This window comes from Protobothrops mucrosquamatus, unplaced genomic scaffold, assembly GCF_001527695.2.
Source record: "Protobothrops mucrosquamatus isolate PMUCROS unplaced genomic scaffold, P.Mucros_1.0 scaffold114, whole genome shotgun sequence".
Classification (NCBI taxonomy): Eukaryota; Metazoa; Chordata; class Lepidosauria; order Squamata; family Viperidae; genus Protobothrops; species Protobothrops mucrosquamatus.
This window is the reverse complement of record NW_015386486.1, coordinates 195,729-213,158: the sequence shown is the minus strand read 5'-3', so window position 1 is coordinate 213,158 and position 17,430 is coordinate 195,729. Positions and strand designations below refer to the sequence as shown.

At 39.0% G+C, this 17,430-nt stretch overlaps 2 protein-coding genes across 2 annotated transcripts; both read left to right on the top strand.

The window, feature by feature from the left end:
- The first annotated feature begins 2,222 nt into the window (after positions 1–2,222).
- SMIM8 (small integral membrane protein 8) lies at positions 2,223–7,620 on the top strand. The gene is made up of 3 exons (XM_015812856.1): positions 2,223–2,297; positions 4,678–5,027; positions 6,951–7,620. Exons 2-3 carry the CDS (start codon positions 4,881–4,883, stop codon positions 7,107–7,109), a joined length of 306 nt encoding a protein of 101 aa, XP_015668342.1. The 5' UTR covers positions 2,223–2,297; positions 4,678–4,880; the 3' UTR covers positions 7,110–7,620.
- Positions 7,621–8,159: 539 nt separating this feature from the next.
- CUNH6orf163 (chromosome unknown C6orf163 homolog) lies at positions 8,160–16,771 on the top strand. The gene is made up of 5 exons (XM_015812848.2): positions 8,160–8,307; positions 10,281–10,375; positions 12,019–12,126; positions 13,097–13,299; positions 16,278–16,771. Exons 1-5 carry the CDS (start codon positions 8,160–8,162, stop codon positions 16,696–16,698), a joined length of 975 nt encoding a protein of 324 aa, XP_015668334.1. The 3' UTR covers positions 16,699–16,771.
- The last annotated feature ends 659 nt before the right edge of the window (positions 16,772–17,430 follow it).

Here is a 17,430-nt window from a genome sequence, read left to right as displayed (position 1 = left end):
ATCCCCTTTTGCAATCTTCTGACAAGCAAAGACAATGGAGAACTCAGATTCACTTAACAACCGTGTTATTAATTTAACAACTGCAGTGATTCCCTTAACAACTGTGGCAAGAAAGGTAAAATGGAGCAAAACTCACTTAGCAAATGTCTTGCTTAACAACAAATTTTGGGTTCAGTTGTGGTCATAAGCTGAGGACTACTTGTAAAGGGGGAACAGGAGAATCTTAATTCATTCTACTGAAGCAAACCCTAGGACAAAAGACATTCAGATATTCAAATTTCTATCAGACGTCTGTTCTGGATGAAAAAAATGGTTTCATGAAGGAAATGCTTTGCAGGCACGGTGGGGTCCAGATATGATGGGAAGGGCAGTTTAACTTAGCTAGAAGATGTGAGGTCAGGTCACCTGTGGTAACACTGCTTAATAGACAAATAGGCATATGAATGATTGAGTCCCAGGTGCCTGGGCCAGATGCCTCCAGTCCTTAATCCTATGAAGATGGAATTTTCTTTAAGCTTCAGGTAGGTCTCCAGAATATCTCTGATCATTCCATTCTGGTCCCAAATGGGAATATTTTGCTGAAGCTCTCCCTCTGATTTAATCCTCCTACCTAATTTAATGTTTTAGCTGTTTTAGCTGTTTTTATGTTTTTTTTAAAAACCTTTGTACATTGCCCAGAATCCACTGGAGTTGGGTTGAAAATAATAAGGAATGGTGGAAAAATGGGAAGGAAGAACTGATCAGCACTAGGTGAAGATGAACTGAATGGTTTTTGGTTGAAACATCTACACCCACTCATTGCCATCCTTTCATTGTTAAGCAATTTAACAACAAACTGCAAAGCAGTGAGGGGTTAACATCTGATTAAAACCTACCTGATAGTGAAAGATCCAACAAAAAAGGTAGTACCAGGCAACTGCAGGCCAATTACTTGCTTTACCAATAACTTTCAAATTGCTAACTGGTATGGTAGCTGATGCAGTTAAACAGCATCTAGTTGAAAACAAACTCTTTCCACCTGAACAGACAGGAAACTAACCAAACACAGAGGAACAAAAGATCAGCTCCTAATTGTCAAGGTGATTTTGGAAAACTGTAGGAGTAGGAAGATCAACATGAATGTAGCTTGGATTGATTATAATGAGGCATTTTACTACCTGCCACATACCTAGATAATCAAGTGCCTAGACATAACAGGAGTGAGTAGACACATCAGAAGCTTTGTGCAAAGGTCAATGATATAACGGAAGGCACAGTTGCTGATCAATGGTGATAAATTGGGAGGGATTAATATCAAGAGTAATATTTCAAGAAGACTCATGATCAGCACTATTTGTTATTGTATTGATTCCTCTGTCAAAAATACCAAACAAGTGAGCCCATGGATACCAAACATTCAAAACATGTGCAAGGCTATCCCATCCCAAGAAGATTGCACATACTGACTACATACTGTACAATGACATGACAAAGTAGCAACAATGGTGCATTGAAAAATCTGCAAGAAATACAATTTGCTTGTAGGAAAAACTGGTGGGAGCATAAAATAGAAAAATAATAGAAAATGAAGAAGCTAAAGTGCTCTGGGACTTTAAAATTCAAACAGACAGGCACCTGCCACACAGTACCCTAGACTTAATAATGGTTGATAAGAAAGACAAAAAAGTTGGATACTGGACATTGCAGGACCAGGAGGCAGCAGAATAGGGGGGGGGGGGAAAGTCTGGAGAAAATCACAAAATACAAAGAGATGCAAATAGAAGTAGCAAAAGACTATAGCAAAAGAAAGCAAAGATAGTACCAAGAGTAAAAGTGCAATTCCAAACCATCTGGAGCACCATTTAAATACTATTGGCATTGACAAAATCACCATCAATCAACTGCAAAAGGCAGCTCTACTTTGTGATCATATCTTTAACACCATCAAATAACATCTGACTATAGCCCAGGTCCTTGGGGAGGACTCAATGGGTAGATAAAAATCCCAAATCCAGTCTAAACTTCTGACTGTGCAACCAACCATAATAAAAAAATTCTCCCCGCAAGAGCTGGTTGACAGAAGGGTGGATGGGGGGGTGTCGCTCCATCCTGCTTGAGAACTCTTGAATTGATTTCACGCTTTCTAGCCCAGACAACTAGCTTGTAAAGTGAAGCGTCGTTCTGGCCTCCGCAAAGTTAGGGGGCGCTCTCGAACAGGGCCACAAGAGCGATAGAGACAGAAAACAGAGCCAGTCTTTCTTAGTTCTGCGTTGGGAATGTAGGGAGGGGGAATCGGCTCGGGTTGCCCGCGGAGGGAGGTGAGTAAGAAGGTGGAGGTCTTTTCGATGTCTTGCTTTTGTCTTCCTAGGAATGCTTCTCTTAGCGTAGTAAAATATCGAAAAGAGCGCCTGGTCATCCACTCTAGCAGGGAGCTACTTCAAGGAGTTCCAGATCTGGGCTGGGGCGCTATCTGACAAAAGACCCGGACGCAGGGACCGTCCGGATTTTTTCCTGGTAGCCGTGCTATGGTTAGAAAAAGTTGCGAGCTCAGATTAAGAGCTTGAACATATCTGGAAGAGATACTTGAAGTGATAATTTGTTGATGTAAAACAATATTTGATTATGGTCATTGTAAATTGATAAAGTTTTAAAACAGGTTTAGTAGTAATAGAAATGTAAGCTAGAAATGGAATATATTAAATCTGTTATGTTATTTGAGGGAAATAGAGAGATGACAGTGAATGTATTAAGTTGAGCTGTTTATGTATGTTTTTTACTTTGGAATGTTTGTTTACCCAAACACCACGGTGTGTCCCAAGTACCTTTTGTTAAAATTAAAAAAAACAATAACATATATTTTTTTTAAAAAAAGAAAGAAAAAGTTGCGAGCTCTTTGCTTGTGCTTCGGCTTTCCACATTGGTGATCTTAGGTTCAAACTTTGTTTTCTCAAAGTAAGGCTGGGGAAATCTTCTAGAGAGTTTGGCTGCTTCCAGGAAAGCTTGCAGAATTTTTTTTCAAAAATGAGGTGCCGACATCGTGGTGGTCGATTGAGAATCATCCCAGGTTTTCCTCGCTTCCTGTTGTACTTCTTCTTCCTTACCAAGGAAAATCCCTAAAGGAAAAAAGGTTGCACGTTAACCGTCGATGGCTAGTGATAGGAGATCTGTGGATGAAAACCCCCAGGCTGCTAACTTGGTGGAACATATAGAATTATAAGGTGTGATATGGTAGAAGGCAGTTTTGTATGTGGCTATTGGGGTAGAAAAATACCACAGTCAAATAAACTTTCCAAATTGGCAGATGGTCATCACGAGACTTAAATAATAATAAGCAAGTGTAATGAATGTTGGTCCAAGAAAAATCCATCTGTGACTGATATATATTAACGGGATCTGAAGTGGTTTATCAAGAGGATCTTGGTGACCAGCTGGATAAAAACGTCAACTTAATGTGCAGCCAGTGTGAAAAAGGCAGGTTCCATATTAGAAGTCAAAAGGGCAGGAATTGAAAATAGAATTGCTAATTTAATGAAAATATATGGCAAAGATTACTCTTGTGATATTTTAAATGCAATTTTGGTCATCACATTTTCAGATGGGTTTTACAGAGCTCAAAAAGATGCAGGAGGGCAACCAAAATAATTACAAGTCTAGAGCAGTTCCCCTATGAAGAAGAATTATAATAGTCTTTAGTTTGAATGAAGGAGGATAAGAAGATACCTCAAATGCATAGCATAGACCAGGGGTAGGCAACCTTGGCTCTTTTATGACTCAGGAATTCTGGGAGTTGAAGTCCACGAGTCATAAAAGAGCCAAGGTTGCCTACCCCTGGCATAGACCATATGTCCTTTCTCCCAGTTTTAAAACTCAGTGGCATCCCCTGAAATATGCACACCTTTGAGCATCAAATGCATTATTTTCCTGGAATTGTAGCAGGTATAGGCAAATGTGGAATACATGCACAAGCCTAGGCCACCCCACTTTTTTTAGCTCCAGAATGCTGGATATCTCTAATTAGGGGATAGCCCAGGTTTATGTGCTGAGCTTAAGAAAGTGGGAATCAAATGTATCTCCAGGGGATTCTACTCCATCTTAAATACTGGTTGCTGGCAAGTGAGAGTGGGAGGGGCTATCGCCCTCTAATCCAATCTTGTCAGCTTTCCAGATGCCTCCACCATTTGAATCTACAGGGCACCTCCCATGTAATATCAAGATGTCTGTAAGTGTAACATATATTACATTTATGAACTTCAGCTGCTTCCATAAATGCTTTTTAATTAAACAACTATTTGATTGATTTGAACTCATAGCTCTGGAACAATATTGTGCCAACTTGTTGGACTGCAGTTCCCATCTTCCCTAACTGATGAACAGTGAAGTAAGTCATAGATCAATGTATCTAGATAACTCAACATTGTGGAAGGCCAAAACACTGGATTATCAAGTGGATCATACTATTAAATTAAGATTAATGGGAAGTTACACAATTTCCTCCATACTAATGTATTGTTCTGTTTAGTTTGGCTCTGGCTATATTGACTAGCAGTGTTTGAAACTCTACCCGACATTGGCAAGAATTAATCCTGATGTATAATGTTATTGCTGCTTTCTGGAATGTTATGCCAAGGCCCAGATTAAATGCTTTCTGTTTATATGCTATAGTTTGCTCAGGGTTTTTTGTTTGTTTTGTTTTGACAGAAAGCTGCTAAGAAAGAAAAATGGGATAATTATTCAAGGTTTTTGGCTAGCAATGCTCAGGAGGTATCCCATCACTGCTGTTTTCCAGATTTGAAAAATAATAGACCTGGACTTTTATTATTTGTATTTGTCAATTAGATTGCAATTAGAATACAGGATACTAGTAAAGTGTCACACAGTCCAAATATTTCTGCCACAGTAAGATGTCTTCAGCACCGCAGCCTCCAGATGTTCCTCCAGATGTTCCACATGAAGCACCCCAAAAGAAAGATTATCGAATTCCAGGACTCCGAGGTGCCCAAACTACTACTTTGTTCCGTGCTGTGAATCCAGAACTTTTCATTAAACCTGTAAGAGAACAACAGTTATTTGGGGCAGCTGATTTAAATACATCCATATTTTTGCCTGCACATCAGTTGCATAGTTACATGGCTGTAGCTATTAACATCTGAGGAATTGTTTGGGTTTACTATGATATATGACCCTAGTCTTTATGTTTTGGATTTATAGTTAATGACTTAGCATTTTATCTAAATCCAATTATGGTTTATTACATTTAAGTAAACTCAGCTATTATAAGTTGTTTAAGAGGTCATTTATATTTAACTTCTGATAACTTTCCATTTTTAATTCAGGCATAACATTAGTTTTGATAGAAAAAAGTTGGTAACTTGCTAATTAAAATAGTATGATATTAAAATACTTTAGCCACTATCTTTTTTAACATGAATAGGAGAACTGTAATGTCCTCTACACTCTTACCAGCAACCATTAAGATTTTATAAATGAAGAAGTAATTTGCCTATTGAATTAAGCTTTCAGAGGCCAGTGGGTATTTCTATAGCTGTACTGAATTGTTGATAAAATACTATAAAACCTAATCGGTCATGAATAGGAGCATATTTAAAATGTATGGGAAAACAACATGCAATTTGGATGAGACCCATTTTGTCCAAACAAACATTTCACACTCAAGGAACACACAGTCTCTGTTAAAAAAAAAAAAAAAAAAAAAAAGGTATTGAGGAACTAAAGAAGATTAACTATTCATATTTTATATACCTAACTCAACTAAGCCATTTCATTGCAATTTACATGCCTTCTGTTTCATAATAAATCAGGCAAATAATTGGGAACATTGCCTTTACTGACTTTAAAAAAGCTTGACTTTTAAGGGGCTACACAAATACATTAATGCTGCTATTTTGGCAACAGTACAGATGTATTTTGATACTGCCTTCTAGGATACCTCTTCAAATTCTCATTCTAGCCTAGAGCCCTGGGCTGTCCTAGTAGTCTCCCTTTCAACTACTAACCAGGTCCCTCCTTGCTTAGTTTTTCCAAAATCAGCAAGATGACCCCCAAGTGCTGCCACTTGCTGTGGTTTTTCAAAAGAACCGTTGGAGAACTATATTCCACTTATAGCTGACGAAGAAACTCCACTTGCTAGGTTTTACGAGGGATGCTCTGGGAGATTATGGTCTCAAGGATGCCCAGTTTAGGGTAGTCCAACGGCTTGTGGACATAGATTTGCAATATTTAAGAGCCAGAGCCAACAAAACCTGCTCCCCTTTGATCTTCAGCCATTCTAATAATTATGGATTGAGGATGGCTTCATATTTCTATACTCTTAACCATCCCTAAGTATAGAAGAGTCTTTTCCCTGGCTCGTTTCAATGTCTTGCCCTCAGCACTACTCGACGGGCGATTCAAGAGGCTCCTGTTTAGTGAGCGACTATGCCCCTGTGATAGGGCTGAAGTTGAAACTGTGGAGCATGTCTTATCATACTGCCCTATGTATAACACAGGCAGAATTAAATTATTGTCTCTCCTTGGAATTGATCCCTCTGGTTCTAATGTTAGTAATTTGGTCTTATATTGTCTAGGGGATGGCTCCTCCTATATTACTTCTCAGGTTTCTAAATTTCTTTTAAGAGCTGTAACTATTAGAGGAGAACGTTGTAATTCCCTTTAGCCAAGGCTTCTGGTGTTTAATTGTTTGTGATTATATTTTTCTTGTGTTTTCTTTTGTTGCACTTGCATTTTGGTCTGTGACCGCAAAATAAAAAAAAATAAAAATATTCCACTTATATAAAGGACTGCAGCCTTAATTCTAGTCATTTCCTTTTTCTCCTTGAAAGCTAGATGAAGATGGAAAATAAAATAGGTCATCAGGGCATAGCTTAATAAAATACTTTTAAGATGCATGGTGCATAGGACATGGATTAAATAAAATGTCTGGATTTCAAACTATTATTTTTTCATTTTCACAGAACAAAGCAGTTATGGCTTTTGGCCTTGTGACAATTACTCTTTGTGTAGCTTATATTGGGTACTTGCACGCACAACAAGAAAACAAAAAGGATCTCTATGAAGCTATCGACAGTGAAGGAAACAGACTTATGAAACGCAAGACCTCAAAATGGGACTAAAGGAAATTATTGTCATTGTTGATATTAACATGGAGGAAGACTTGATTTTCTGAATGGTGACTTTCAGGATTTTGTCTGAAGCATTAGCATTAATTTTTATACAATAGTGAATTTAAAAAACAATTATCCAGTTTAAACATCAGTGTGAAATCCTATTACCTATTAATATTTTGAATAAAGTACATTATAAATAAAAGGAGTACTGCAGAATATTTGTGTATTATTTCTTATCTATACTGTCAATAGATGCTTTAGAATCATTACCAAAACTTCACTGCCTGATTTTAAAGTTTATTATTAAGCATCAGTGTTTTAGTAAGTCACTCAAAAAACATTCCTAAAATGTGTCTTTTGTATAATCATCCAGCTGTGCAAATTTTTAATATTCAAATATTAAATAAGGAAAACTGCCCTAGTCTCTTCCAAAGTAATTTATTTATGATTTAGTGTTTTGAATGATTGATGGATTGATATTTTTCACTCAAGGCAATAAAACTAATCTGTTAAAATATATTTCCATGAGTTACTTCAATGTTTTGAGCTTCCCTGCATATTTCCATTTAGTGGAATATTAAGTTTTTGGTTTAAATATTTGGATAGTAAATACGGTAATAATTCATGTACATTGTTTTAGAAAAGCAAATGAGACTTTTATCAATTATAAAAATATTCCAAGATGCTATGTAATATTAATTGATGTCGCAAATGCTTTTATGAGCAAAACTTACTTTGCCTAGCAACAGTTACTAGGTGGGATTTAACTCATAGCCTCAGATACAGTCATGACAATGTAACTAGTTTCTTAATAAGCAGCTCCTGAAGAAGCAGGTGGATACATATCTTGCCATATAATGGTGGTCCTTTTCTCTTTCTTCCACTGACCATCTTGCCATACAATGCTGAAGCCACCTTATTTATTCCACTGACATGCACAAACTCAAAGGAACACCAAATATAATTCAGCTTTGAATGGAAGAATTACGCTTTTGTATCTGCATCTGAATAAGTTACTTCATTCTCTTCAAAGGAGGGAAAAGATCTCATGCAATCATGATTAGAAATCCAGATTTTGATACATTTGTTTGCTGTGCTGTTTGTTCAAAACTAATTCCACCGCCTCCTACACCAGAGACCTTTGACCGGATTAGGGAATATAAACCTTATAAAACTCGGTATTATACACACAAAGATATATTGGGTAAGTCAATCTCCTCAATAACCTATGATGATTCATATATTGAACATGTTCTAAAGAATCTGCATACAAGAACATGAACAATCTTAGTTATTCATATGAACAATAAAATGGGAGAAAAAAATAGGAAAAAAGGCTGCAAATATCATTAAGGAAAAGAGCATCTTTGGTCTAGTAGGGAATATATCTTTCTACTTGATATCAAAAAGGAGGAAAATGAAATGTATGGAGATTTATAAATTTGTTACTTGTATCTAAGTGCGTACAACATCATTCTGTGCTTTTGAATAATTGGATGGTCCAATGGTCCATAATATGGAAAATAGGATTCTTCAACTCAAGGACCTGCTTAAATTATTAAATATTGCTTTAATGGGCTTTGAATATATATTTTAAATTTCTTTATAATTAATACGTTGATGGAAGAGGCAACTATCCTGGGCTCAGTGAGAGAGACTGGGTTCAAACATATTAAACTTTCATGTTTCATTTAATTTAGATTAGATATATTGTGCGAATCCAGCTATGGGTGATTCATAAATCCTAGTTTATGACTTAGCATGTATGCGAATATGAACAGTTATACTTTTTCCAACAAACCATGGTTAAGCAAAGTATGGCTTAATGTGTAAATTTGATGCTTTTGTGTTCAGTCATTCAGAGAACACAGCTTTAATCTGGCAAACCAGTGGCTTTCTTTGGCTTTGAATGGAGAAACTTTTAAGATCAGTAAAAGATTTGGCCTGGCTTACTGTAGTATACAATATGCCTAATGCTTGGATTTTGCAGTTACACATTATTAATTTTCCCCCTTCGACCCATCCATGACAAAATTAGTGCTATAATTAGTATGCTTCTTTATCCCCAATTTCTATGGTATAATCATTGCATCACATGATTATTAATTATTTCTGGCCTGTGCGACCTTCTGATCACTTTGGAAAAAAAAACTAGAGCAAACTCGATACCTCTAGTGCTGGTTGTCCAGCAGGGTAGAATGCCTGCTTTAGATGTTGAAGTTAACTGCATAAAACTGAAGATCCTGAGTGTCCAACCTGGACAATTTTAAGATTTGTGAACTTCAGCTCCCAGAATTCCAGCCAAATGGGGAAGTTGAAGTCCACAAGTCTTAAAGCTGCCAAGGCTGGGCAACCCTGCTGTAGATGGAATACTCTACCAGGATCCCTCAGATGGAACAGCATCCAATGGTACATCATAAAGATCTGTAAGGATCTATCTTGCCATTGCCATGTAATCTGTTGAGACAAGCTGAAATGTGGAATATTTAGGGTAGAGATAGATTTATGACCTGTGGTGGCACAGTGGTTAGAATGCAATATTGCAGGCTAACTCAGCCCACTGCCAGGAGTTTGATCCTGACCGGTTCAAGATTGACTCAGCATTCCATCCTTCCAAGGTCTATATAATGAGGACCCAGATTGTTGGGGGCAATAGGCTGACTGCAAACCACTCAGAGAGTACTGTAAAGCAGGGGTCCTCAACCCCCGGTCCGTGGACTGGTACCAGGCTGCAGCATGCTAGCAACCGGTCCGCACAAACAAAGCCCCATCCGCAAGATGCAGGCAGCACACAAAACCACATACTCTCCGGTCCGTGGAAAAACCTTTTCCCATGAAACTGGTCCCTGGTGCCCAAAAGGTTGGGGACCTCTGTTGTAAAGCACTATGGAGCAGTATATAAGTCTAAGTGCTATTTCTATTTCCATCTCTCCCAAAGTTATTGGGTTAAATTCTTATCAAGCCTAATCAGAGAATGGCAGCTTAACATTCACAACTTTTCTTATATGTTTAATTAATATAAGTATGGCACGTTTGATTGTGCACACTAGTCTTCACAAAATGATGGTAATGGTTTAATGCTTTTAAATTAAAGTTTTGATTTTTTTAATGGCATGTGTGACCAAATAATCCAAATATAATATATGCTGTGGCCTTCAATTATATTACTTTATATAGAGATTGGAGCAGACCTTAAGCAAGAAGATGTAGACCAAAGAGAACAGGAAATACAAAAACGAATAGAAAAAGTGCAAACTAAACTCTTGCTTCAGGTAAAACTATTCTTCTGTGATGTTAAATATAAACCTTCTTAATGTTTACGATGTAATGTAGATTTTCCTTGTGATGCATGTTAATAGATGTCATAGGTACAATATATCAGCAGTACTGGTACAAATCAGGTATAGATTTGTCTTAATGTTGTTTAATAATAACACAGTTGGAAGGAACTTTGGAGGTCTTCTAGTCCAACCCCCTGTGCAAGCAGGAGGCCCTATACCATTTTAGACAAGTGGCTGTTCAGTGTCTTTTCAAAAGCCTCCAGTGATGGAGCACCCACAACTTCTGAAGACAACTGTTCCGTTGGTTAATTATTCTCACTGTTAGGAAATTTCTCCTTAGTTCTAGTTTGCTTCTCTCCTTGATTAGTTTCCATCCATTGCTTCTTGTCTTGCCTTCCAGTGCTTTGAAAAATAAGCTGACCTCCCTCTTCTTTGTGGCAGCCCCTCAAATATTGGAAGACTGCTATCAAGTGACCCCTAGTCCTTCTTTTCACTAGACTAGACAAACCCAATTCTTGCAACCATTCTTCATGTTTTAGCCTCCAGGGTCCTACTCATTTTTGTTGCTTTTCTCTGCACTCTTTCCAGAGTCTCAACATCTTTTCTTTTTTAATGTGGCGATCCTTTTTTATAATAGTTTTTGCCTATACAAAAAAAAAACCTTGATAGAATCTAAATGCTATCTGTCCTTAACCAATAATCTTCAGTTTAAATATCCTATGGATTTCTTCCCAAAAGGTGACAGTAAAAGTTCAAATCTAGACCACGTGCTTACAGTTCCAACTTCTCAATTGTATTTCCAATTAAGCCATGAATTTTACTTTTTAGAACATTGTCTGAGGTGTTCAATATACATGAAGTAGAATTTTATTGTATTAACTTCATTTTAAGTTTAAAAGAAGCACTGGAGTTACTTGAAGCACAGACAGATGCAAATATTTGTAATAATAAAAATAAAAAAAGCCTGTTCCAGAGGGCTATTCTTATGTTCTTCTCAAATTATGAAGAATTACAGATAGTCCTTGACTTACAATCACAACGGAGCCCAGAATTTCCATTGCTTTTCCAGGCAGTTGTTAAGTGAGTTTTGCCCTATTTTATGACCTTTTTTGCCACAGTTGTTAAGTGAATCCTCAGCCATTAGGCAAATCTGGCTTCTTCTGCATTTGTTGGAAGCGGACTGGGAAGATTACAAATGTCAGTCACATAACCACAGGACACCGCAACCAACATAAATGACATGCCCGTTGCCAAGTGCCTGAATTTTGTTCACGTGACCATGGGGAGGTTGCAATGGTTGCAAGTGTGAACACCGCTCGTAAGTCACTTTTATCAGTTCTGTTGTAACCTCGAACGGTCACTAAACAAATGGTTGTAAGTCAAGGACTACTGTAACTAATCTGGGGGTTAGAGTTGACTTCGGCTTGGGCAATAACGCTTTTCCTTCTGGAACAACCCTTCTGGAACAGGTTGGGGAGGACACAATGGGAGAAGAATCAATGCCATGAACAAGGACAACTCTGTTGCTAAAGAGCCATCCTAGCAATTGAGATTGTACCATGTGATCAGTCCTGCGTGATGTCTTTAGCACAGTTGTATTAACCAACTGCTTCTATTCGCGGCCTGTTTTGTAGGCTGAGGTAGCAAAAGAAGATGCAGTAGAAGATGCTCTCAATCACGCTGAAGCACTACACAAGAAAGATATTAAAGAACTTAAAAAGAAACATGAACAAACATTAGAAGTCAGTAGTAATTTTATTTTTTCTATCCACCCTATGAAATAATAACTCAATGCTTTGGAACTTACATAGACATATCATTAGCATAAGAAACCGATTTCTGGTGATTTGAGACTCTTCCTCCTACAGTATATGCATATCTCATATCATTTCCAAGGGTTGCCTAACCCTTGGGAACCCATTGGCAAGAGAAAAGAAGGTAATAAAAAAGTCCATTCTCTATACAGGTAGTACTGGACTTACAACAGTTCATTTAGTGACCATTCACAGTTACAACGGCACTGAAAAAAAGTGATTTATGACCGTTTTAAACACCTATAACCATTGCAGCATCTCCCAGATCAAGTGATCAAAATTCCGGCACTTGGAAACTGACTCATATTTACGACAGTTACAGTGTCTCGGGGGGTCACATGATCACTTTTTGCGACCGTCCGACCAGCAAAGTTAATGGGGAAGCCAGATTCACTCAACAGCCATGTTACTAAATTAGCAACTGCAGCGATTCACTTAACAATTGTAGCAAGAAAAGTCATAAAATGGGGCAAAACTCACCTAAGAAATGTAACAAATATTTCACTCAGCAAATAAAATTTTGGGTTCAATTGTGGTCGTATGTTGGGGACTACCTGTACAGAATTCTATTTATTTGTGAAAGTAAAAATAGGTACCAGATCGTTATGAGCACGTAGAAAGTACAGAAGATGTTATCTTTCCCAGATCTTAATCAGGGTCACATATCTGCTCTCACCCTACATTCTAGTGGTCTAAATCTTCTAATTTTTCCCTCCAACATGCTAGATTTTTACACATAGGGAAGCTTAGGAAAGGATTCAGAGCCTCAATCTTCCTCTGCAGGCATATTCTTTCCAGACTCTTATTTAAAGCAGGGGGAAGAAATTGTAATTCTTTCTTTTGTTCTGATTGTTTGTTCTTCTGATGCATTTATTGGTGTATTTATTTTTTGCTAAAGAATACTGTGAAGAAAACAAGGACCGAAATGCTGCAGCACTTGGAACTGGAGCTGAAGAGAGAATCAGAAGCTGCTGAGCAGAGAAACACTCACAAACTGCAGCGGATGATGCTACAGCTGGCTATGGAAAAAATGGCAGCTGTAGCTGACGGGAGGCAGGATGAGAGACACAAGGCAGCTGTACTTCTTGCCAAACAGGAAAAGTACTCAGCTTAACTATCCCATGTCCTTAAAAAACAAAAAAAAATCTGGTTTCTCATCAGGCATTGGATTTGATCTAGAACAGTGATGGCGAACCTTTTAGAGACTGAGTGCCCAAACCGCAACCCAAAACCCACTTATTTATCACAAAGTGCCAGGGCCGCATCAGCATTGTGGTGCCCTGGGGGGGGGCAGGGAGGCGCCTCTGAGAGCTGCCTCTGGCACGCAAAACCCGGGAGCGCAAAAATGGGCCACCGTGCTGCAAGGCGCAAAAACGGCCGCTGCCACATCTCGGGGTGCAGATAAAAGGCACTGCACCACGCAAGAACGGGGCAGGGTTAGTGAGTATCACACAGGCACTAGTCCCGCCCCATTTGCAGTGCGTGCATGCTCGTGCATGCATGCATGTAAAATGCTTCCCCCCTCCCTTTTCTTCCAGTCCACCAATCGACAATGGTTGGTGACCTCTGCTCTACCACCTCTACTCGAGCTTGTTAGTCGGCCGCTTCGCCTCCTTTGTGCTGGGCAGGGCTCCTGCTCCGGGTGGCGGTGCCGGCCTGATGGACCTGCTGCTGGCGATGGTGGCACGTGTGCCAACAGAGAGGGCTCTGAGTGCCACCTCTGGCACGCGTGCCATAGGTTCGCCACCACTGATCTAGAATTTCCTGAAGGGAAGAAATCTTCCTCAAACTGCTCTGTGCTAATGTAGAGGAATCTAGTGTAGTAGGCCTTTGTGCTATGCATACAAATGTAGTCTATTCTTTTGCTAGTATTTTAAATAATTATGTACAAGGCCATTACCTTTTGCTAGTTAAAGCATTCTTCTTGCTTTAATCTCTTTTCCCATTTAAGGACAATATGCTGCTAAAAAAGGTCCCTCTTTATGCTGGCAAAAACCATATCTGAGATGATGGGGTCTATATCCCTATTTAAAAATTGAATTAACTCATTGTAAAGTGATAAAGGTACTGCTTGAGTCATGCCTCCCCAACTTTAGACAATTATTAATGACTAACTGGACAGTGAAAACGTTTTGTTCTATGAATTGACATATATTATCAGAAATCCTAAATACTGTATGATCAGATGTTGAATACATAAAGGAAGCTGCACTGGAGAAGAGCAGACTGCAATTATTAAATCAGCTGGGAAGGAATACCTATATTTTTTTTTACTTCATTAGTGATAAGAGCCTGCTCTTCAAAGATGGCTAAAATCACCATCTCCAAATGTAATGGACTAATAGCAAGAAATAAGAAGTTTGGAATTTCTCTCCTGAACCTTAATTACAGAAATATCTAAAATGTAAATTTTTTGAAAAAATTAAATGTGTTTCAAAAAAGAAAATTCTGACCTGTCCAGCTGTTATGTGTCTAGTACTAATAGGCTTTGCAATTTTTCACTGAGTCAGAATAGTCAACTCCCTAACAATGTGTTCATGGGTGCAAGCTTGTGTGATAGAATAATATGAGTTTTGGCATTTAGATTTTGTCAGACCCGCTAGATCAGGGGTAGGCAACCTTGGCTCTTTTATGATTCGTGGACTTCAATTCCCAGAATTCCTGAGCCAGCAGGGCTGGCTCAGGAATTCTGGGAGTTGAAGTCCACGAGTCATAAAAGAGCCAAGGTTGTCTACCCCTGCGCTAGATAGATCAGACTAAGAAAATACAAGTAGTCCTCAACCTACAACAGTTCATTTAGTGATCATTTGAAGTTACAACGGCACTGAAAAAAAGTGACTTATGACCGTTTTTCACATGTACAACCGTTGCAGCAACCCCATAGTCACGTGATCAAAATTTGAATGATTGGCAACTGGTTCATATTTTATGACGGTTGCAGCCTCCCTGGGTCATGTGATCACCTTTCGCGACCTTCTGACAAGCAAAGTCAATGCAGAAACCAGATTCACTTAACAACCGTTTCACTGAGTTAACAACTGCAGTGATTCACTTAACAACCGGGGCAAGAAAGGTCATAAAATGGGGCAAAAATCATTTAACTGTCTTAGTTAGCAACAGAAAGTTTGGGTCAGTTGTGGTCATAAGTTGAGGACTATTTGTAACTCCATAGGAAGTGCTAAAACTACTTTTCTTGAGGCTGGCTATAAGAACGGAATCTTGAAAATATCATTAGTGAATTAGGGAGGTGTCTATCTGAGTTGCTTTTGAATATTATCTGTCTGTTGTGGGCTTAAAGTACTGTGTTTCCCCTAAAAATAAGCCCTAGCTTGATTTTTAGGGGTGAGCCTAATGTAACCCCTACCCCAAAAATAAGCCCTAGTTTTGGGACGAGGTGCACGCCTAAAAATCAAGCTAGGGCAGGGGTGGGGGGTTGGAGAAGCCCCACGCACCCCACACTTATTTACCAGGCCTCCTGTGAATTCATATCTGCCTCTCCTCACCGGCCCACTTCTTCTGCAGCATCCCCTGGCCTCATTTCGCAGTCAGGCCTTTCTGGAAGGCCTCTGCAGACAAGAACCGAGCTACGGATTCAATCCGTAGCTCGATTCTCAGCTGCAGAGGTCTTTCCAGAAGGCCTCTAATGGTGAAATGCAGGCCGGAGCTCCATTCTCAGCTGCAGAATGAAGCTGCTCCTTTGGCCGCAGAAGTGGGCTAGGTGGGCAGGGCTGTTGATGCCGCCACCGTGAGGTGAGTGGAAAAGACAGCCCCCCAAAATAAGACCTGGTGCCTCTTTTGGAGGAATTTTTTTTTAATAAAACCGGGTCTTATTTTCACGGAAGCACTATGTTTCACACACTCATCCCTCCGCTGCCTTGGTGACGTATATTGTATATTTCTGTCAAAGTTATCTCCTTATTCCACAGATTTCACTCTGGGCTTATTCTTTTTTCTTCCCTTCACTGTCTTACATAATTTTATAATTGAATTAAGCAATCTACATAAACCTAAGTTCAAAATCACTTGCGGTGGAAATCATTTCTAAACGGGTGGTATGTTTTTTCCTTTCATTCATCCAGAAAATTTTTGGAGCAAATCCACCAGGCTGGGGTAATTGCTAATGAAATTTATCAGAAGAACTTGCAACGGTTAGCCTGGGAGAAAAAACATGAATTGGAAAGTGCCTTTATGGTCTCTCAAAAGGAATTTGAGGAAGAGACTAGGAAACTGCTGGAAACCGCTGATAATATTCGTGAGGCTCAGCTTGAAGAGGTGAACGTTGAGGTGAACAGGAAAGAAAGTGAAATCCTATCTCTGAACCAGCAACTGGAATATATGACAGCCTGGAAAGACAGCCTGGAAGCTGAAATATTAGAAACCAGGGAAGCTTTTCAGAATTACATTAACGTCACGTTTCCCCAGCTTGCCCCGGGGCAAGCAGATTTCATCTTACCGTTCCGAAAAATATCTGCATTCAGAGACTCTGGTGTAGAACAGTAAGATCAATATCCATCACGAAAAACTCTCTGGGGAGTAGTGTATTGGCTCCAGAGATGCCAATGTGGCATAAGGGGATGGCAGGTGCTGGGAAGGAAGAAAGAAAGAATTCCTCTGTAGAATGAACATGTGGCTGAATGGGAACTTAAATGCTTCTTTATTCATGGGCCAAAACCAAACCAATGCGGCAGTATTAGGTCCCTAGCTCAAGGTTAAAATATGAGTGATTCTGACATTTGTGTATCAAGGTAGTCTTCAACGACTACAGTTGAGCCTAAATTTCCGTTGTTAAGCAAGACACATGTTAAGTGAGTTTTGCCCCATTTTACGACCATAGTTGTTAAGTGAACCTGGCTTCCCCATTGACTTTGCTTGTCAGAAGGTCGCAAAAGGTGATCACATGACCCGGGGACACTACAACCATCATAAATATGAGTCAGTTGCCAAGCGTCTGAATTTTGATCACGTGACCGTAGGGATGCGGCGAGGGCCATAAGTGTGAAAAATGGTCATGTCACTTTTTTCAGTGCTGTTGTATCTTTGAACAGTCACTAAATGAATGGTGGTGAGACGAGGACTAACCTGTACAACAAATTCTGATTTCAGTATTTCAAATATCAGTACTGTCAATTGGAAGTTCATATGGTTTCAAAAATATGTGAAATCTGATCACAGCTAACAACAAATTTACGCACAGTACATTTTGGGGAGCAGCGTCAGCTTCACTCATTTTCA